Raw genomic sequence first — 23,210 nt, 5'->3', positions numbered from 1 at the left:
GAGGAATTTGAGGCATCCTCACTCCCAGATCCAGTCTTGGGATAATTGAAGTTATGTTTTTAATGCTTCAGTATTGCTCGAGTTCCCTCTCTCACGCCCTTTTTTCATGTCGCTGATGCATGAACAGTGCATCTTCCTTACTCTAGGAAAACATGACTTCTAGTGGCATAAACTACAAAGATGATTTGCATGATTACTTTGCAAAAGCCTGTGCTTGTAAAAAAAGAGACCCCAGCAGAGATTTTTCACCCGCTCGCTCAGTGAACACACTGTAAATAAAATCTTTATTTGTATTATCTGATTGTATTTAGCTGTTGTGCAGGTCGTATTCTTGGCAGTATTGCCTTTATTGTTTTTGTAAAATGAAGTCTGTGAATGAGTGCACAAGCCTGCAGACACGTCCCTGCATTTTCACTCCACCCATTGTGCACAGAGGAAGGTTTTCACTGCTAAGTATAAATCACACATTTTATCACTGCGACAAAATGCATCTCAATTAACTAAATATTGCAATTATTTGCTGAACTTATAGACCGAAGCCTTAAAGATCGCTAAGATGTTATGTGTCCCATAAAAAAGACGATGCACTGTCTCTTCATTTGTGTGTCTGTGCCCTGTATGCACTGAAAGTTTTGATTTTTGTTTTCCTTACCTTGATTTTCTAATCTGTTCAGAGGGCTTGTCAGTGAGTCAGTGAAGCAGCTGCTATCACGTGTGAGTGTGTGGATAAAGTATATAAAAAAGGACTGGTTTCACTGATCAGCCTATACCTTTGATACTAACATTTCTGACATTTTCATCATCAGAAATTAAGTTTAAAATTTCTTTTGGGGACTTCTTTTTTCAAAATTTCATTTTATTTGGGTTCAGCACAAGACTGCACACATATTCTCTTTGCTTTGCTATTTCATTTTTCTCCATGGCCATCTCCCACACAGACAACAGCCAAAGGTGCACATCGACTCCAGCCACCCCAGTGGTGCAGTACTTAACACATAACGTAAATAGATGGAGATACATCCAGAACTCATTAACTCTCATTAACTGTATTTCTCTGTCGTCCCCCCCCCCCCCCTTTTTTTTTCCCACCTGCACACCCACAAATACACACAGGCACGTAAGGCTTTTTGCAATCTGCATGCACCAGTATGAGAAAAGCACACAAGCGAGAAAGAGGAAGGCTGAATTAGATTACTTGGGATCACTGTGGCATGAAAAAGCCCAGAGATAAGTTCCTCACCCTCCTCCCTGCTACAGTCTTCGCTGATAGAAAAGAGGAAGTAAGGTAATGTAAGAGCAATGCCATCAAACCCCCTTTACACACGCACACACCTGCAGGTGTGTCGCCATCACCATCTTGCCTCCGAAAGGGAAAGCAAAATCTAACATCAAAACAAAACTGGTCTCTGCACATGGAACTGAAGTTGCCATTTTCACAAAAATGGAAAACGTGGAGCAGAAGTAGTCTTTAATGGTATGTGGGTTGCCCTAATGCTGCCAAAGCAGCATGGGCAAGGAATATCTGAGAGGGTATTATGATGTTCAGGAGGCCTCTATGGATTATGCCTAATGCTGGGGCTTTCCGCTCCTTTCCAATCTACTGCCCACTAGCCCCCTGCTTGATCCCGAGTTTTCAGCTGCTAGCCGGCTGCCTGCTACCTTGCTCTCTAATCTAGCCAACCAACACCCCATGTGTTAGGTTCGGTCTGCTTCATCTTTAGCCAAGTACTCCTAAGCTACTCTTAGTACTAGCCGCATCCACCCTTCCACGGACACTTTTATTCTGTGCCTTGAAGTTTGTGTTTGTGTGTGTTTTTCCTAACACGCACTCACACTCTGATGAATGCATCTGGGGCAATTTGAGGTTCAGTATTTGACTGGTAGATGACCTCCTCTACCTCCTGAGCCACATCTGGGCCTTACTTTTTCATCTCAGATTCCCGGGAGTCATATATTTTGAGACTGAGCTTACTTTCAAGATGATTTCTCAATAAAAAGTAAATGTCAGAACTCTCTCTGTCATTCCGCTTCCTGGTCAGTTGATGTGACCACTCAGAAACACAGAACAGTTTGTTTGGTCACCTTTATGGATGACATTCCTAGATCAGCTGATGCCAAGTCGAGCCTGAGTTACTCACTTCTATCCCTGTTGCTAATCTTCTTCCTGGTTCAGTCAATGTCTCTTCTGTTCTTTCCTTTTCTTCTTGGGTTGGGTGAAACCTCCTGTTTTTTGACTGATGTCACATATAGTCCCAAGTCTTTATTCAGGTCAATCCTGCCTTCTTTAGGCTCATGTTAAAACTGTCCTGTGGCAGTGTACAGGTCTGTTGGCCCTGCCAGTCTCACCTCTTCGGTTGCTTCTTACTATGATAGTGATACAGAAGCTCTTCTAAGAATTTGGACCACACGGTGCAGTCTTTGCTCGACAAGAACATCCATAATCCCACCAGTTATCCTTCTTTTGACTGCTTTTGTTAAGCCGCAGCATCTCAGGAACATCACACTGTTTTGCAGATGTTCTGATCCAGTCACTTAGCCATCACAATTTGTAACTTGTCCTATTTGCAACCTTTCCAAGTCACTTTAATCTCTATTGGCTTGCCCGGTTTACTTCCTTCCAAGAACTGACTGTTATTGTCTAAAATATCCCATGAACTGTCTTCTGTTCTGACATTAAATTGTTCTTTTCTCCTTCTCTGAGCACACAGCATCAACTAAAGGATACTTGGGTGAATGTATCAAGGAGTTTAACAGTTTAAATTATCTAACAGTCAGAAAGATTATGGTTATTCAGTTTCTCATTTGTCTCAAAACTAATTGTTAATGTTTATACACTTACATGCTCTTACATCTATCAGAAACACTGATACTCCTTCACAGTACAAACCTGACGGCTGACCAAATTTAATATATAATTGCGTTTTTAAAGGCACAGCCAGTAATTTTTTAGGTTATTTAATAGAAAATGTATATGCTCTACAAAAATATACATAGAATAGTGTTTCATTACATCTTCCAATAAACTGATGCATTCTCATAAACCCATAATTAATCTATTAAAAATACACAGAAGATTGTTTGCTGCTTGTGCAAGCTGCCATGATCCCCCACCATATTTGAGTACAGGACTTCTCCGTAATCACATTTATAGTACGTCAAAGGAAAATACGTGCTGCAAAGGGATGTTTATATTCTTAACATATGAAGGATCATACTGTACCTTTGTTTTATCATCACAGAAGGGGTTCGCTTCACCAAAGAAGCTAAAATCCGAAGGAATGCGACAGTGCCACTGACATCTTATTAAAATATCATTCACTTCCTCCCCATGACTCTAACATACATAAACATCCTCATTTATTCCTGTTATTGCCACAGTTACCTGTCGTGTCCCTGTCACCACAAAAAGAGCTGGCTATGCAACAACACCTGAATATAAGCTAGCATTATGCTAGCTAATGTAAAAAATCTGACTTTTTCTCTAACAAACAGTACGATTACATTCTCACATTGTATGAGAGTTTATTTGCTAAGCATCGCAGCCTAGCGCTAGACTGTGGGTGCATAATGGCCTACTTTAAAGAAAGTTTTACTAATGCTGGCAAACAGAGGCTAACAGAGGCTAACAGTAGGTAACGGCACAAAAACAGCAGCATTTGCCGACAGTTGAGCATCTCCTCAGCTGAACTGAAATGAGCGTCTCTTACTCACTGACTCATATCAGACTCCTTTCACAGAGTCTTACAGTCTCTTCCAGAGTAAATAAAAGTGGGTGCTTTTCACCTGGCATTGACAGCTGGCATAAACAGTGGACTGACAGCCATCCACTGATAGGGAAAAGCTCCGGGACAGATCCAGATCCCAGCCAACTTATAAACTACATTCTAAAATGAGCTTTTCTTATACTCTTCGGTGACTTAAACATGTTTTTCCTATAACAGCCATTGTTGCTATGGTATGCACTTGATAGCAAACAACTCAGTGAAAATTTTACACCCTGCAAATTTAGGGTATATAAAATTTTGTGTCACAGAAATATAAAAATGTGACTTGCTGGAGCTCCAGGTAGCCAAACCACTAGCTTTTTTTTTGCGTATTTATTTGCATTTGTCTTTCTCTATTATGGATATTGTTGTAATTTTTTTAAGGTAACCGTGCTTAAAAATCAGTAATGTTGACATCACATTGAAGTTATAGATAATATGGAAAAAATGGAAAAACAAGCGCATAGAAGAGCAGAAGCAGCGGATGGCAGACAAACGCAATCACAGAGGGCAATTTTCCAAACTTCATAAAGCATGCTGAAGGCATCTGTTGACACAACAGCTTCTCTAGAAAGTGTTTTTCATCTGTAATTAGCTCTAATTAGTCTAATAAGCTGGAGTGAATTTTGTCACTCGTACTTTAAAAACTGCTCTAATTGTTTTTAGAGCAGAAATCTCATAAACTCAACGCAGATCCATAACTGACCACGTCTCTAAAGGTTATAACGTAATAAAGCTAATGAGTATTAGTAATGGGAAGCTGATTTTTGGTTTGATCACATTTATGGTCTATTACTCCAGCGGCTCCTCAGACCCATTCCCTCCCCATTTACGGCATGTTCTAAATTATTGTGCCCTTGCTTGAAGTGATTATTATAAAAAGCTCCTTTTATTTCATTACCCATGCCAAGTGAATGGCTCTGCTATGGGTGACGCTTCTGGGAAAGCACTGACATCGTTTTGAAAGATGAGCGCTCCTTTTTCTGCTCTCTTTGAAGAGGGCTCCTCCTGTGTGTTGTCACAGATCCACCTGCACTGGGAGGGCTTAGAGCGCTGCTCTCCACTTTGTCACCAATTTCAAACTGTGAAGCAGGAGTTCTGCAAATGCAGCAATTATTTCAAAAGACGAAAATGAAAAGAGTACTCAAAAGTTTCCGTCAGTTTAGAGCGAGGGAAGGCTTCTGAACTCCCTCTGTCGACTGTAATACCACTGTGGCTGTCCTAGCTTGTCTCCTCTTCCCCCTACTTTTTAGATGCTTTCTTCTTTTTTGAGACCTTTTTCCACTCTGTATTTTTCTCCTGTTTGCTCCAGATGAGCATAAATTTATTTAATAACAATGCAGATTAATTGCCTCCCTTCTCAACCTCCGCCTCCTTAATGCGGGCATCCTCCATTTCAGTAAAAGTGTGAAAAAGCTTTGTGGGTTTTTTTCTGTCATCTTGAGATGGATTTTAAGGGCAGTAATTGGATGCCTGAGCAGATTCCCCTGCACAGTAGGAGGCTGGTCCATTATCTTTTACCATCGTAAAGTAATGTGCTCCTGTCCAGGCTACCCTCATCATCATTACCCATCCTGTGGATGCCCGGTGATGGAGAGGGAGCGGGAGGACAGGGCATACATCATATCTTGACTCATCAGTCTTCCTATTCCAGCCGAGACACCAAACTGTGCTCACTCACACGAGCATTCTCAGGCATAGAGATGAGGAGAAATGAAAGAAGCCGTTAGCTTTCACGTACTGCTTCAATGTATTGTTAACCAATACATCATCACCCCGGCCCTCTCTGGCCACTTCTGCTCTCGCATGATAAAGTCATCTATCAGCATCTTCCAACCAATGTTTTATTTTACTCCTTTCTATTCCATTCCCTCTGTTGCAATGCATATCTTTTCTCTACCAGGCAAGTGAAATCTGGAGTGCCATTCATCAAACATATAGTCAAACATAGAGATGAGCACTTACATCCCAGCTAATCCTGCAGAAAACCCATCAAGGGCACTGGTAAAATCATGCAAGCTGTGTATTACACAATCATGCATTGTACAGTTTTCACAACCACCTTCCCCCAAAACCCATCCCACCTCCCAAAAACCTGATTTTGGTCTTCTGAAAAGCTTAGCCACTTTATTCCACTACGGCCAAGCCTGTGTTGGATACCCCTGCTGTTTTAATGAAACATTGCATTTTCCCCCTTCTCATGAGTCATGCAGTTTACAATAAAGAGCTGATGGATGCATCCCAAGCAAACAGTCCATTAGCATCTACTACAGCTTAGAGGCTGATGATGAAGTGGTAGCACTAATTGAGGAGCTGCCGTATGCACGTGGCACACTACATGTAATGCTAACTAGGACGGACGATTGTGACAAATGCTTTTCTAAACCATGATCTGAGTACTCGAGACTGCGTGCCTAAACATTTTCTACGTGCCTTTGCTCCTTTGTCATCGCAGGATGTAAAAATGCTCTCGACAGGGACTGACACCCCATAACTGCACTTACGGCGAGAACAACCATCTTTTCACTGCACCACTGCACACAAACGAGCACACACACTGAGGTTTTTATGGCAAAGCCATTGTCACTTGGATAGACTTTAAAGTCATTTTATTAAACAGAGAACAAACATTATAGGTGAGCAGGATGATACCTCTCAAAGCTTGCTCATTACAGTGACATTTGCAAATTAGCGGATCACCATTAAGACAGCTAACCTTTCCGCTGCGGTTTGGAAAGCTTCTCTACAAGTCAGGTCAGAGGACTTGTTTACTGTGCCACTGCAGATCTCGGAAGATGGTCTCCGAAGCGTTGCATAATTCATGCATAAAACACCGTATTTGTGCACAGCCTTATTTTCCAGCACCTACAGAAAATGCCCAGGACCTGCACCGCCCTGTGGAACCACTTATAGTTTTGTTTTTCTAATACATTGCGCTGAACCTAAATCGCTTTCGCTGCAGACCTCTCTATCCTGACTTTGCCAAGTTGAGCTGAAAAAAAAGTTTGTTCAGCTCAAAAAAGAAGAAAAAAGCAGGGATGACGCAAAGGGCGGGATGCAGACTGACAGATCAATTTCAGAGTGACATGTGTCCATATCTCACATCTCCCCATGATTGTTAACATCCTACTTCACATTCCGGTCCAGTTCTATTCACTCTGACTTTAAATCCTTACCCACTGAGGTTTGAAAGGAATGTGTGTATTTTTTTTAGCAGTAATGGACTCTCCAATAGAGCTGACCTTTGTGCCTGTTGAGAGAGGTCTGTGTCCAGAGGGCAGCTAAGCCAGGCTAAGCCAAGCTAAGCTGGCAGTATGGATCTCGATCAGAGACGGGTGAAGAAATCAGACAGAGATCAAGAGGTCATTCCCCTACAGGCATTGCTGGCTGTTGCTGAAGAACTCTTCATCGATCGGCTGTGTGTGATAGATATCGGGCTGAAATTGAGCAGACTGGCACAGGCGGGGTTGTTTCCCTGCCTTCTGGCCTCTGGGCTCTTACACAATGGGCGAACAGCAGGGGCACGCACGAGGTGTACAGGAGCCAGCATCACTCAAAGCACCGACCGGCTACCTCCCCTGAGCCCCCGCAGCTTTCGCGCTCATCTCTAGGCGAGCTCAGAGCTGATTGTGTCCATGGTGGCTGACCTTGATTCTGGGTTCTGACTGTTATGGAAATTCGCCAGGGACGTCTTCGCCTCCCTTCTGACCCACTGATCTAGATGTATTATAGGTATAGTATTCATGAGAACTGCAAGAGGATTCGTCCCATAAACTTAAAATGCAGAGCTTCCGCAGGCAGCCATGTTTTATTCACAAGCTCCCTTTCTCAGCAAGGGTGGCAATTCGGGGCCAACGGGCTCTTGAGGATGGCTCTGTCCTTTTAGGAGCAGTCCTCAATTATCCACGTATATTTAATTTTGCAAGCACAGACACTAATAAGTCTGTTAATGTATTTTCATGGACAGGCAGGTTTACAGATTGCCTGAAGATGAATAGATGCAGCAGGGTTTTATAATTGAATGCCCGTTCACAATGTCATATTAAACTAAATATGTCTCCCTTTGCAATGCATTTGTGTAATTTTTTTTCCAAACTTATTTAGATCTTACGACATTAACCAGAGCCCACAATAATAATAATAATCCACACAGGCTAAGGAATGAGGCACAAATAAAGCAATTACCTGTGGAGAGATTTGGCCTGTCTACAGCATGTCGTTGTGACACTTCCACATAGTCAGAGTTTACCCATAACTTATGTGCACTCATAAATAATTAACATTTGAGAGCAAGTCAGCGTGACTAAAAGATCAATACTGTCCATAAATAGTTGTGCGAATCCTCTTGCATAACTGTGCAAGCAGATTAAATGAGAGGAGTTCTTCATACATCACTGGTTGCCCTTCTTTTGAAGGGTGTGAGGGCAAGAAGACAATAAAGAACAGAAGGAAGATGATTTATTCTTTTACTTCACTAAGAGGCACCTCAGTCAAGGACCCGACTATCTAAATGGTTATATAGTCAGATTTAGACGGAAGAGGCTCAGAGGGACTTCAAAGAGTTGAAGCAGCAACAAGGATTCAGCTAAAGTATTCACCAAATAATGAATATTTGAATAACTTGAAATGGCTTCATTCGCTGTATAGCCAATCGTCACAATCAGTTTATTTTTTTTGACAGTGCATATGAAACATAAGAAACTGCAGGCATTAAAGGCTCAGCTCAGTATAAAAAGTGTAATAGTGGGAAACAAGTATCCATCCATCCATCCATCCATCTTCATCCGCTTTATCCGAGGCTGGGTCGCGAGGGCAGCAGCCTAAGCAAACAGGCCCAGACCTCCCTCTCCCCAGCCACCTCCTCCAGCTTATGCGGGGGAACACCAAGGCGTTCCCAGGCCAGCCGAGAGATATAATCTCTCCAGCGTGTCCTGGGTCTGCCCCGGGGCCTCCTCCCGGTGGGACATGCCTGGAACACCTCACCCAGGAGGCGCCCAGGGGGCATCCTTGTCAGATGCCCGAACCAACTCAGCTGGCTCCTTTCGATGTGGAGCAGCAGCTGCTCTACTCTGAGCCCCTCCCGGATGGCCGAACTTCTCACCCTATCTCTAAGGGAGAGGCCAGCCACCCTTCGGAGGAAGCTCATTTCTGCCGCTTGTATCCGCGATCTCGTTCTTTCGGTCACTAACCACAGTTCGTGGCCATAGGTGAGGGTAGGGACGTAGATCGACCGGTAAATTGAGAGCTTCGCTTTTACACTCAGCTCCCTCTTCACCACGACGGACCGGTGCAGCGTCTGCATTACTGCAGCTGCAGCCCCAATCTGTCTGTCGATCTCCGGCTCCCTTCTCCCATCATTCGCGAACAAGACCCCGAGATACTTGAACTCCTCCACTTGGGGCAGGAACTCATCCCCGACCCGGAGTGGGCACTCCACCATTTTCCAGCTGAGAACCATGGCCTCAGATTTGGAGGTGCTGATCCTTATTCCCGCTGCTTCACACTCGGCTGCGAACTGTTCCAGTGCGAGCTGGAGGCCCTCACCCGATGAAGCCAACAGAACCACATCATTCACAAAAATCAGAGATGAGATTCTGAGGCCACCAAAGCGAAAGCCCTCCGCCACTTGGCTGCGCCTAGAAATCCTGTCCATAAAAATTATGAACAGAATCTGAGACAAAGGGCAGCCCTGGCGGAGCCCATCACCCACTGGGAATGAGTCCGACTTATTGCCGGCAATGCGAACCAAGCTCTTGCAACGGTTGTATATGGATCGAATGGCCCATAGCAATGGGCCAGACACCCCATACTCCCGCAACACCTCCCACAGGACACCCCGAGGGACACGGTCGAATGCCTTCTCCAAGTCCACAAAACACATGTAGACTGGTTGGGCAAACTCCCATGCACCCTCAAGTATCCTCGAGAGGATAAAGAGCTGGTCCAGTGTTCCACGACCAGGACGAAAACCGCATTGTTCCTCCTGTATCCGAGGTTCGACTAGCGGACGAACTCTCCTTTCCAGCATCCTGGCATAGACTTTCCCAGGGAGGCTGAGGAGTGTGATCCCCCTGTAGTTGGAACACACCCTCCGGTCCCCCTTCTTAAAGATGGGGACCACCATCTTTAAGAAGGGGGACCCCGTGGACTGGCACCCCGGTCTGCCAGTCCACGGGTACTGCCCCTGACCTCCACGCAACATTGCAGAGGCGTGTCAACCAGGACAGCCCTACATCGTCCAGAGCCTTCAGGAACTCGGGGCGGACCTCATCAACACCAGGGGCTCTGCCACCAAGGAGTTGTTTAACTGCCTCAGTGACCTCACCCCCGGAAATTGGCGGGTCATTCCCCTCATCTCCAGACTCTGCTTCCTCCTCAGAAGAAGTGTCAGTGGGATTAAGGAGGTCCTCGAAGTATTCCTTCCACCGCCTGACAATTTTCTCAGTCGACGTCAGCAGCGCTCCGCCAGCACTATACACAGTGCAGGTAGAGCACCGCTTTCCCCTCCTGAGACGCCTGACGGTTTGCCAGAATCTCTTCGAGGCAGTCCGAAAGTCTTTTTCCATGGCCTCTCCAAACTCCTCCCACACCCGAGTTTTTGCTTCAGCCACTGCCCGAGCCGCATTCCGCTTGGCCTGTTGATACCTGTCGGCTGCCTCTGGAGTCCCACAGGCTAACCAAGCCCGATAGGACTCCTTCTTCAGCCTGGTGGCTCCCTTCACCTCTGGTATCCACCATTTGGCTCGGGAATTACCACCACGGCAGGCACCAACCACCTTGTGGCCGCTGCTCAATGCAACAGCTTCGGCAATGGAGATGCTGAACATGGTCCATTTGGACTCAATGTCCCTAGTCTCCCTCGGAATGCTGTTGAAGCTCTGCCGGAGGTGTGCGTTGAAGATCTCACAGACTGGGGCCTCTGCTAGACATTCCCAGCACACCCTCACTACGCGTTTAGGTGCACCAGGTCTGTCCAGCGTCCTCCCCCGCCACCTGATCCAACTCACCACCAGGTGGTGATCAGTTGACAGCTCAACCCCTCTCTTTACCCGAATGTCCAGAACATATGGTCGCAGGTCTGGTGATACGATTACAAAATCGATCATCGACCTACGGCCTAGAGCGTCCTGGTGCCACGTGCACTTATGGACACTCTTATGTTCGAACAAGGTGTTCGTTATGGCCAAACTGTGATTAGCACAGAAGTACAATAACAAAGCACCGCTCGGGTTCAGATCAGGGAGGCCGTTCCTCCCAATCACGCCTCTCCAGGTCTCGCTGTCGTTACCCACGTGAGCATTGAAGTCTCCCAGCAGGACAACAGAGTCTCCAGGTGGAGCACCTTCCAGCACCTTCCGACCCCTATGGCGCCTCCTACGGGTGGTGGGCCTGCGGGAGGATGGGCCCATGTCTCCTCTTCAGGCTGTGCCCGGCCGGGCCCCATGGACTAAGGCCCGGCCACCAGACGCTCGCCCTTGGGCACCCTCCCCGGGCCTGGCTCCAGGGCAGGGCCCCGGTAACCCTATCCCGGGCAGGGTAAACTGTTCCCTCGATGTTCTTTTCATAAGGGTCTTCTGAATCGCTCTTTGTCTGGTCCCTCACCCAGGAAACAAGTAGCATTATTTATTTATTTTTCGAAAATGGCCACAACAGACCAGAACTTAAGTTCTTATTTTCCTGATTTTCAGTTTTTAAATGATTAAACCAACATGCATGTAACTTGTTTTCATTGTGGTATTTGATAAATGGTAAACTTTTGCTGTAATCACTGCATACAGCACATCTTAGTTCTCCCATGATGTTGTGAAGGGGGTAGACATGGAATGGATGTACTGTATATAAGCAGAATAAAGCTGTTACCTTACCAAAGCTGCATATGAAAATGCAAAAATGCATTCAGACACCCTACTAGGTCCCTACTAGGTACCAGTTTTCAGCTGTATCTATGTTAGAATATCCCCGGTAAGCCTATGGAGTATTGTATTTCCACTAGTGAGAATGTACTGTTGTGTGTTACATTGTGCAGAGAGCAACAGCAGACAGTGTCCTGACTCGATTCTGGAGACGTAGTTCAGAGTTCATGCGTGAAAACAGCTTAAAAGCTTAAAAACACTGGACCGTAATTTCTATATTGTACAAGTGTTTGAATATTACTAGGCAGCTGCTAGAGAAACAGCTGACTAATTATGGATGTTCACAGTGATTATGAAGTACATATGAAACAGCTGATGCTAATCAGTTGCCTCTTTTCCTACCGAGGCAGTGACGGTGCATTTTAAAGGGGAAAAAACGGCACAAAACCCAATATACACTCTTTCACGCATTGACACCTTTCATGGCTTATTTTTATTCTGTACTTTAATAGGGAAAAAAGGTACCCTTTCTTTGATGTCTCTTAATTATTGACTGAGGTATCTACAAAAGTGGCCCCCTTAACAATACATTTTATTCTGAGGTGCCAGTTCATCCATGTCCATGTCCTCATTACATCTCCTTTTAAGCTGAACAGATCAAGTATCAAAGCAGCCATCAAGTTAATCTTCTCTCTGCCAGCCACAGCCCACAGTAATGAGCAGATCAGATCTCTGACCGGCATGTACCCCAGACAGGGCACTGCTACTGAAAGGCGGTTAGATGTCTTTTAGGAGGCAGTGAGGGTTGACTGCCAAGCGGAGATGGGCCGCGTACCGCAGCCACCTTTATCCCATCAGCTGGGAGGAGACAAGGAAGAGGGGGAAATGAAGGCAGGAGAGTAACCTGTTCTTACTTGGAGAAGTAAAAGTGGGATGAAAAGAGAACGACGCAAGGGAGAAAGAAAGAGAGAGAGAGAGAGACCCTCATTAAAAGGCACTGTGTTGGCTTCACAATCATCCCACCACTTCAATGCGCTGTCATGCAGTGATGTATCGCTCTGCATGGCGCTACCAAGGCCTTTATTCCCACTCTCCTCCATGTTTCTCTGTTCTAGCCAATTAAACGCCCACTAGAATCGAGGGGAGGAAGTGCCACATTGAGCATTGCACAATGTGGAGAGAGAAAGCTGATGAAAGGACATGTCTCTTTTAGTCTGCTTAATAGCTCCAGGACACTGTCTGAGTGGCGTTTAATGTCTACAGCATATTCGCCGTTCCTGTTGTCCCATTTCAGTTTCTTCACACGTACATATACTTTATCACCAAGGGATGAAAATGTTTATCACAACTATGAATATTTCATTCACTGTAGTTAAGCTGACTATTGGCAGGCATCACGGCTGTCTTAATGCACCTGCTCTTGAAATGACATGAAAGATCATAAAGAGGCTCACATCCAATGATGAGTCGTCAGTCAAACCAAAACACTCGTAGAATTTTTCAACGCTGATGTCTTTTTCTTTCTCTTTTTTTACGTTTTTGTTTTATCTTGGCATCCTGCTGGCTTCAGGACAGCCACATTGACGTGGGGGTTGACACAAACAGGTGCACACGCTAAGCATTTACACTGTATTTACCACACTCTCCTCTGTCTGCCGCGCTATGAATAATGCAGGCCCTAAAATCCTCAACTCGACAATGTGTTTGACCTGTTCATTTGTAGCTGCAGCGCCGATGGCGGGGTCAGAATATGGATGTGTTAACGCCGGGCTGAAGCAGAAGTTAATCGTAACAGCGGGACGGGACAGGCTTTGCTGCTTCTCATGCTGCCTGTGTCACTCAGGCTGACACCATAAATCTCACTTATTTTCAGATCCAAGTGAGACACGGGCAGAAATTATGGCCCAGAGCACATTACCAGCCTCAGCAGCGTGCTGAATGCTAACAGAGAGATCCTTGATAAAGCAGACAGGCAGTTCTCCTGCACCTTATTGGACAAAAAGAATCCCATGTATTAGACTTGAGGGGCCAGACCGGCTCGTAAGTAAAGCACAAACACCGGCGTCAACAGGTGAGATGCAAACTAACATTCAACCCACATACTTAGAGGTGTCTCTAAAGGTATCGGCTAAAAATCTATATAATGCATGCAGAGGTGAAGGACACCACCGTTCAAACCTGAGAACATCTTGATTGGTACAATACAGTTTCGGGCCAGTTCTCATTTTTATTGCTGCTTCGCATGAAGGAATAAAAAGTACTCCGTTTTTATTAAATGTGTGTGTCATTTTCAGATGCATGCTGCACATCACTGTTCTAAATCAATGCTCACTGGAGATGGTGTTTCAGGTGTGACTAAGCTATAGCATCTTTGCCTGGCTGTCATCATGAGGATCTGTTTTGTTAAGGGTCTTTATAAGAAAGCCTAGTATCTTTTTTTCCTCCCTGCAAGGCCTCCTAAAGAAATAATATTATCTGATAAAGATAATCCCTACTCCCCATTTAAAGGCGACATTGACACATGACATAAACACAGAATATCCTTAACTGTACGTTTTGCTCATAAGTCAGTAGCCATGCTGCCGACGTTCGCAGTTACTGTATGTCGCATATCGTTCTCGTCATTTCTCCTGATGAAAACATTGTTTGTCACCGCTCATCTTAGGCCTTGTTATTCTTGTAACAACAGATCATAAATCATAAATAATTTAAAAGATAACATAGTGGCAATACTGCATTTTGACGTGATGTGTTAATTTGTTAGAGTTGTAATCTGCTGCATTCAGTACAAAGGAAGCTCGCTTCGTAACACGACACAGAAACCAATTATTTTATAGCGTGTCTTATCTCCTGTTCAGCCAATTTCACATTAAATGCAATACGTATTTGGTCCTATCAAAGGCTGCTGTTTTCTCCCGCTGTTTCTGATACGACGCAGAGGAGGCCTTCAGAGAAATCTTTACATGCTAAAAGTAGCACTGGTATTATAAATGGCACATTCAGAACTATCAAAATAAAGCTTGCATCTCAAAGACCAGCCTGATCTATAGTAAGAACACGTGCATTTCTTTTAGTTTCGCAGGCCCATATTTCATTGTCTCTTCATTCACACTTTTTTAACCTGCTGATGTTCGCCACTGGTCTCTATTATGTGTTTAATTGCGCTGTCTATGTCCGAGCTTGCGGACCGCTGATGCATCACCGTGCGATCCCGCTGTGGCTTATTATTGCCAGGCTTCGCTCTCTACAGCTCTCGGGTCATATCCAGCTGCTGTAATCTAACATTAGCGCCAGCTTTCACCAGGTCCCCACCATTTACCCTATCATATATTATAGATGACCCTCTGAAAATGGAGGAATCCCAGCAGACGTGGAATTAATTTACAGCATTCCTCGGTTTTAAGACGAATTGAATCAAAGTCAGTGGCACAACAAGAGAAGGGTTTATATTGCTATATAACACTGTCACAGTCTATAAAATTGTAATGAAACGCCATTTGAAGATTAAGTGGGTTTTTTTGTGATTCATCGGTATCTCTTGGCTCAGCTAATAATCATTTCACTCCAAAGCTGAATGATGCTACAAATGACCAGCCTTACAAACGACGAGCTTTCTTTCAATCAAACTTAATCCTCCTTTTCTTTTTTTTCTTTCTCTTTGAATGAGCTCCATTGGAAAGCTCACAAACAAGTCTTTGGAAAGCGAGTGCACGGCTCTTGTGTACTTCCCCGGTGACTGTGGGATATATATGAATATGGACAGGAAGTCAGCCACTGTAGATTGGTCCTGTCTGTGCCTGTCAGGTTTAGCAATAAAACACTAAACAAATGAGACGTTTAATTCAACAGGCATCACTCAAGAGGAAGATTTCTCTGTTAAAAGGGGGGAAAAAATAGTAGGAACACATCTTCAGTGCTGGCAAAGCTTCAATACAGTGGGGACAGAAAAAGATGCCTTCGGGTTCTCGCCTATTGAAATCAAGGAAATCTGAGCTTTTGTGAGACTGTCTCTTTAGCAGAATGAAAACATCTTGAAAATAGAGACTTTTGTCATGCTTTACAATTAGCTGAAGTCCCTTAAGTTCACCAGGCGCAATATATGCGTGCTCTACACTGTAACTATTGAAAAGTACACTTTGACCTTAGTAGCGACTATTTACTGTGGCGCTCAGGGTTCTGTAGCAGTTTGTGTAATTGAAGTGCAATTTCTTTGGGCTGAATAGGCAGAAGAGACAATCCAATGTGCTTTGGTGACTTCAGAGAGAAAAAAGTTAACTCAGACTTATCTTAATTGGTTCCGATTATCTTCTGTGACAATGCTGGTGTGTGTATGTGTGACTGCGTGCGTGCGTGCGTGCGTGCGTGTGTGTGTGTGTGTGTGTGTGTGTGTGTGTGTGTGTGTCTGTAATGAAAGGTTAAGATTTCTGTTCAGAGTAATGAAGCTGTGCCAGTGGACTTAAAGGACCGGGGCTGTCTGATCACTGATGTCATTTACTGGAACGATCTCTACTGCAGTCCAGGGGCAAATTGGAGCATTTGGTTCTTCTGTTTCTTTCACAGAGCCTAGTTAAGTGTGATTGGGCAGCAAGTGCCAATTTATACATAATGGAACTGACTAGTGTTGGCAGGTTAAGTTTGACTTTTATGAAAAACATTGTAGGTAAGGTATGGGAAAGATAAAGGATAAGATAAGATATCCATCAGTTATTAGTCTGAAGGTTTATCCACAAACGATTAACTTTCATTTCTAAGCTGTTACTTTCTAACTGTTTCTTTGCTTTGATCTCTGTCTTCTTTTTATATCTTCAGGACTCTGAGATTCTGAACACCGCTGTATTGACTGGAAAGACGGTGGCTGTTCCTGTAAAGGTGGTGACTGTTGGAACTGACGCCTCTGTTACTGACGTCTCTGAAGCGGCGACATGTCGCTCAACAGATGAAGACGTGGTCAAGGTCAGTAAGATCAACTTCTGAAAAGAGGGGGGGGGAAAGACTCCCGCAATCTCTGCTCTCGCATAAACACCATGCCATCGCAGGCTTCAGATTAGTTTCTGTTGGTGTTTTTCAAAGAGTGACATTTTATTTATTTATTTTTACATGAGCTGCTACAGCTCAGTGCAGTACCAAGGTGATGCCCTGTGCAAATATGACTTCAGATATATAGACAGGCGCAGTACTAGTATGTAAAGGGTTTGCATTCTTAAGTAATGTTGTGTATGTGTCTACTCTTCGGTTTTAGTTCAGTTTGGTTTTTAGTTTCCAGAGTGGGTTTTATTGATTCAGTTTGATTTTTATTGTTTGAAAAAGTGTAGTTTTCTTTAGTTTTCATTATTTTCTGTGTTAATTTTACTATTTTAATTATTATTGTATGAAAGGCATATGTCAAGATTTAGGAAACTCTATACAGGTATAACAATAAAAACACAGAACTTGTTGAAAGCAGTTGACTCCCGGTCTTGCAGACATCCATCAAAGTCTCATTAGGCAATTTGGGCATATTTTATTTTATTTTATTTTTGATAGGTTTTCAACTTAACAACATCATTTTTTTGTAGTTCTTTACTTTTAAGACTAGTTTTTATTTTTATATTAGTTAACAAGATTTTGGTTTTCAAATTTTATTTTATTTTAGTTATCTATAATATAACCTTTATGTGTGGATATACCTGCAAAATATGTTTAAATGCTTAATAGTAAATCTGTTAAATGTGAACAACATGTAATCTAAAATGTCTGTAGTCCATTTAAGTTAATCAAATGCAATTTGCAATGGAAACTCAAATTGCCATTATAATTAACCCACATATGAGCCCATGTAATTATATTAAAGATTAGGTAGGTAGTGCATTTTTTATAGAAAGTGTTGAAATGATGTTTAGTACATTTAGCACACATGCACCCTGAAGAAAATGAAAACAAACACTGGAAAACAACATGAAAGAGCATGTTTGATATGCAGTGACAACTGACAACTTTTTCTTTATACGGTCCCTTTTAAACCTGCAGCATGAAACCAAAAAACAAAAAAGTGTAAAAGTGGCTTTGCTATGCAAACAAAGGAAGTCACACTGAGACGGGATCCAAGAGACTCAATGCAAACCCAAAGAAGAAACAGTCACATCAGTCAGCACCCCCACGGCTCATTTGGATGAGTGTGGACAGAAGGTTTGGCCCTTCCTTTCAGATTGAGGCAATTTTGATATCTCATTTGTGTCATTGTCCTCTTTTTTTTTCACTTAGCTTGCCTACATCACCTTATACATGTTCACACAATCCAAAATAAGTGTTACCTCTGGCTCAGATCCAGCACTCTTTCAAAGAAAGCCACGTTTCTTTTAGAAGGCATATTTTTGTTTTCCAGGTGCCTCCTTAGCACAGTCCAACCAAAGCCATAGGAGTGATAGCTTTTGCTGTAATGTTGATTAACAAGTTATTCTTTCTTCAGGTTGCCTCCACTGGCTGTGGTTACCCATGGTTTGCTTCATAAATCCATATCCATGTAACAGATTTAATTTTTCTCCTCCTGGGCAACACTGACAAAAGCCTTTTAAGTGTATAGAACTTGCCTCTGTGTGAAGAAAGTACTGATACTGCAAAATAACAATTCATTCATAACATTTGCAGCATTAATAACTTGGAGCTCTGTCTTCACGCTCAGCATTAAACAATTTCTTGTTTCAGAACTGAACTGTGAATTCTAGTCAGAAAAGATGTGCGGTATTTCAGCAGCTCGCACAAATAAAAGAATCATTGAAATAACAACAGCAACACACACATTCATGAAATTGCAGGGATAATCTTCCATCTTCACATTAGCCATGAAGGTCGTGTTATGAGCGAGCTCCTGCAACTCCTGCTATCGTCGCGCAGCATAATCATTAGAAACCTTGCTATGTGCAAACCTTTTCCTTGCACTGAAGTGAGCGCTGAATCTTATGCAGAGATGTCTGAGCAGCTTAATTGCTTCTGTCAAACCGGCTCTGTGTACAAGCCAGAGACAGACTCATCCTACCTTCATACTCCCTACTCCCATCGCTCATATCTGCCTTGGATTGTGACTGTCTGGTGAGTAGTTAATTTCCTGGGCTAGATCCAGAGACAGCCTTAATGTCCTCTGTAAGTATTCTCCCGTTAGCTGCCTAATGCGCCTGATTAATGTGGCGGTGGATCCTCCTGGACGTTTACGATACTTTGTAAAGAAGAATGACGGAGAGCGTGTAACTCGCAGAGGCAGTTCCACCCTCGGCGTGGCGCGACACATACCCAGTGGTGAGGGTGGAGGAGGGGTTAAAGGGCCTGCTGATTAAGTGGCAGTGTCCCCTTATGTCGCAATATTGATTTAAGTCTATTCTGGCCAATCAGAGCGCACAGCAGGGCGGTATAAGCACGCCTGTGTAATTGGTCGGGACAGCACGATGTCAGCTGCCATGTTTTCCGTAATTGTTTCTCCCTAGATTAGTGGGGTGTTGATCAAATTCCTAGCAGGCAGTTACAGTAATTTCCTTGTCATTAAGAATACCGTAGCAGAGCTGTACGTTAATAAATACCAGATGTTTACAATTTTTTTATTAATTTAAATTTTGTAGGCTTTTTTTTGTAGTTTTTTCATTTAGCTACTAGATATGGTGAGTGAGCCCTGCACGTTTTTCGGTCAGGCATCGCATAGCCTGCAATTCGCTGCTCATGCAGCTCAGTTGCTTCACACCAACTAAGTAGAGTCAGAGATGAAGAGACTGTCAAAGCACTTCAGTCTCAGCAGACTGAGTGTGGTGAGAGAAAAAGAGGCTAACAATGAGAGCTGATAAAGAGCAGGGACTCCTCTGACATCTTTATCTGTTCAAACACACTCCCGCATCGGGAGCACTGAGTCCTATCTGCTCCATGACTGACTGTAACCAGGGGAAGGACACCGCGCTCGTACAGACGTTTAAAAGCTTCTTTAAGCCGTCGGTCTGTGTTTCATTGCACTGTATTACAAGGTACCACTTTGTACGTTCTCCGTACTTGGCGTAATAACACAGAGGAAATATCCACTCATCCTTCATGTGTCCACTTGAAAATGCAAGGCCTGTGCAGTTCTTAACAGAAGTTCTCTGATGGTTAGATGTAGCCTTGAAGGATGCCCTACAGCGTGCTTTTCATCTTTCTCACAGGGGCTTTCAGAACTTTTTGGTCTCTGGTCATAGAGTCCACTGCTGTTGATAGCTCGCTGCTGTGCAGGAGACTTTTTAAAAGTTTAAGAATGGCTGGTGTAATAACAAATGTTATAAATAGGGGGTAGCAATTCAAGTTTGTACAAAGAAAAAAACAAATAATTATACCATGAGTAATTTTAAGTAGTGTGCAATCAGTTCAGTTACAATCAGAAACTGTTCACAATGTTTGTGGATCTGCACCAAAAATGTTAAAATTACTATTGTTTATCACTTGTCCCTCCTTTTCTGTAAAATACCTATAAATGTGCATTACTTAAAGTTACTTACAGTATAATTATTTCTTCTTCTGTATTTTACTCAAGTGTATCTATTAGTAGATGTTTGTAAGTAAGTGTAACTACATTGTAATGCCAGATAAATTACACTGAAATTCCTTTTAATTCTAGCAGAATTACACCCTTAGTGACAGGCCGTATTCATACATGCCAACCCTCCCGATTTTTCCGGGAGAATCCTGAATTTCAGTGCCCCTCCCGAAAATCTCCCAGAGCCATCATTCTCCTGAATTTCTCCCGATTTTCCACCCGGACAACAAAATTGAAAAACCATATCGCAGAATTCATAGTGCGGCCCAGCCAATTCCAGTTTCCAACAATGACGGCAGCTACTTAGTTTAATATTACTCTTATTTCTCTTTCTGGGTCGCAAAATAAACTTTTAACATATTTTCAGGCGAGAATGTAGCTGTGTAAACTTCAAATATCTGAGCTGGCGAGAACACCAAACACCCGACACATCGTTTTCAAACCCCCGCAGTCTTTCGCTACTCGGGTTAAACATGATATATAAGTCACTTTGATAACTTAAAAATGTTATTGTTTGGCTTTTTCAGTGTTTTATTTGTTTGTGAGTAAAATGGTTTGGCTGAGATTAAAGTTATTAGATTAGGTTAATTTTAACTTTATTAATCCCTCGGGTGGGTTCCTCCGGGGTTTTCACACAGCTGAATAAAAGTCAAACAGAAAACTGATTAAACAGAAGTGTGAGACGGTCAAGAATTTACGCCAGTGCCCGGTTATATTTTAGATAGCAAGGAGCAGACGGCAGAGTTTCACTCCACCGAGAGAGCTCATGACGTACTACCCGGCTTTCTTTAGACCGCGAAGGCCGGGTCCTCAGGTGGAAGCAGCCTCTGAATTTGGACACCCAGCCGTTTCTGGCCAGCCAATAATAACAGTGACATTTAACTTATTTTATCCAATAAATAAACACTGTAAAATTTATTTATCAACCCCCCAACAGCCCTTTTGAATGTTTCCCTAATTCTGAGGTCTCAAGGTTGGCAAGTATGGCTGTATTCTAAAGTGCTACTGAAGTTCCCAATGATTTGGCTAGTTAGATTCCATCCATCCATTCGCTTCCGCTTATCCTTTTCAGGGTCGCGGGGGGCGCTGGAGCCTATCCCAGCTGTCATAGGGCGAGAGGCAGGGTACACCCTGGACAGGTCGCCAGTCTGTCGCAGGGCTAACACACAGGGACAGACAACCATTCACACTCACATTCATTTGCACATTCACACTTAGTGGCAATTTGGATTATCCAATTAACCTATCCCCACAAGCTGCATGTCTTTGGACGGTGGGAGGAAGCCAGAGTACCCGGAGAGAACCCACGCAAACACGGGGAGAACATGCAAACTTCACACAGAAAGACCCCGGCCTGATGGTGGAATTGAACTCAGGACCTTCTTGCTGTGCGGCAACAGTGCTAACCACCGTGCCACCGTGAGTTAGATTCCATTCCTGCGTAAATTAGAGTAAAATTCAAGCATAACATAAAGCCTGATTCTTCCAACCAGTGAATTCCATAGTACGTGCTTCAGAAACACTTAAAATAAGATAAAAACTTTTTAATTTAGCTGATGTTGTCCCCTTCAAGATCCTCTCCTTTTGCAGTTCTGGACTCTTTCCAGTGCTGTTACTCTTACAAATGTGTGAGTTTGTGATGCATGCTGAATTTCATGCACTGCATCCAAAAAGTGATTTTGAGGTGTAGGACAAAGAGAGGTGCTAAGTGACAGTTGTGTTCATACAGCCAAAATATTTTGTACACAATGCCCTGCTCCACAGTTCAGGCCATTTGTTCTGAATATTCATAAATATAAAAACAATCATAAGTGCTTATGATGCTCACCGCATGTGCCGCCTCTTGGCTTGGTCACTGCAAGGTCTTCCACTAAAGACTGCTGTTGTAGACCCGGCTCACCTCTGGTCCCTGATATGAAGGTTTGGTCAGTTTGACTCTGAAGTTTTCTGCACAAATGTACAAGCAGTCAGAGGGATAAGCGGTTTACCAGTGGAGAAGGAGACAACCTTACAGAGAAAAGCAGCTTAATTCAGATCAGATCAGATATGGGGCAACTTTGTGAAAAAGTATAAACTTGTATCATAATCACTACCATGTCGTCTGGTTGACAAAAAGAAAGAAAGAATCACCTCTCTCCACTGCCGACCTGCTGTCAAACTCGGGAAGGCAAAGAGAAAAGAAACAAATGTGCACATGTGGACTACAGATATGTCCAAAATAGTTTTATACAAAAACTGAATAAGAAAACAAAGTACCGAAATAGTGTTGAAGGTATGTATTTTATTGCACAAAAACACTACTATGCATTTCATTTCAAAGCAGATTTTGCATGTACATGTTATTGCATTAAATTGTTCTTTCACTTCTTTCCTGACTTTGAAGCTGCGTGTTTATATCCATATGTCAAGATGAATGGGAGCAAAAGAAATCAGCTGGAATGTCTCTCATGATGCTGTTTTGATGTTCTGTTGTTTTGATCAAGCGTACACCAAGTGGGGCTATTCTTGCAATCCACATACCAGATCTTGAGGAATGCCACTAGTTCAGCCTGCAAGCTCAGTGGGGCAGACAGAAAAAAAGAAATAAACAAAATTTTAAAAATCGATGCGGCAACTCTCCAAATATCTGCTTTTATTTATACAAAACAGCCACATTTACTTTCCACGGTCCCGCACAAACTCCACAGCTAGCTTCATGCTGAAGGTGAAGTGAACAGAACACATTCTGTCACACACAATTTTTTTTTTCCTCCTTTGGTCTCAGAGGATATCCTGCCACAGCTTCATGATAAATGGTTGTTTATGGTTTTATCTCACTGTAGAGAAATAACTTGGAAGAAGAAGAAGCAAGGGAAAAAAAAGATTTTTTTCCCAGACCGTCGAATTCCATCTGGTACCAGCCATGGCAGTCTGTTCCAAGATGAGATTAATATGTAAGATTGAGAAAACGCCCAGAGGAATAAAAAATGTGTTCCTACATTCAAGGTATACTAAATAATTACCCATTAAGTGGTTAGACTTAAAGAGGTAATTGTATGTGTCTGTAAATCCTCATAATCAATAATCAAGGAA

At 43.2% G+C, this 23,210-nt stretch overlaps 1 protein-coding gene across 1 annotated transcript in view; it reads left to right on the top strand.

Moving 5' to 3' along the window:
* The window catches only part of LOC147317053 (transmembrane protein 132C), a 167,539-nt gene that overhangs the window by 124,479 nt on the left and 19,850 nt on the right, over positions 1 to 23,210 (top strand). Inside the window, exon 5 of the mRNA XM_086313656.1 lies at positions 16,427 to 16,570. Within this exon, the coding sequence (XP_086169782.1) occupies positions 16,427 to 16,570 (144 nt within the window). The remainder of the gene's footprint in view (positions 1 to 16,426; positions 16,571 to 23,210) is intronic.

Source organism: Aulonocara sp. 'chitande type north' Nkhata Bay, linkage group LG12 (genome assembly GCF_057382095.1).
Source record: "Aulonocara sp. 'chitande type north' Nkhata Bay isolate Kocher_YH1m ecotype deep benthic linkage group LG12, A_spYH_male_GT1.1, whole genome shotgun sequence".
Classification (NCBI taxonomy): domain Eukaryota; kingdom Metazoa; phylum Chordata; class Actinopteri; order Cichliformes; family Cichlidae; genus Aulonocara; species Aulonocara sp. 'chitande type north' Nkhata Bay.
This window is presented reverse-complemented; position numbering and strand designations above follow the sequence as displayed.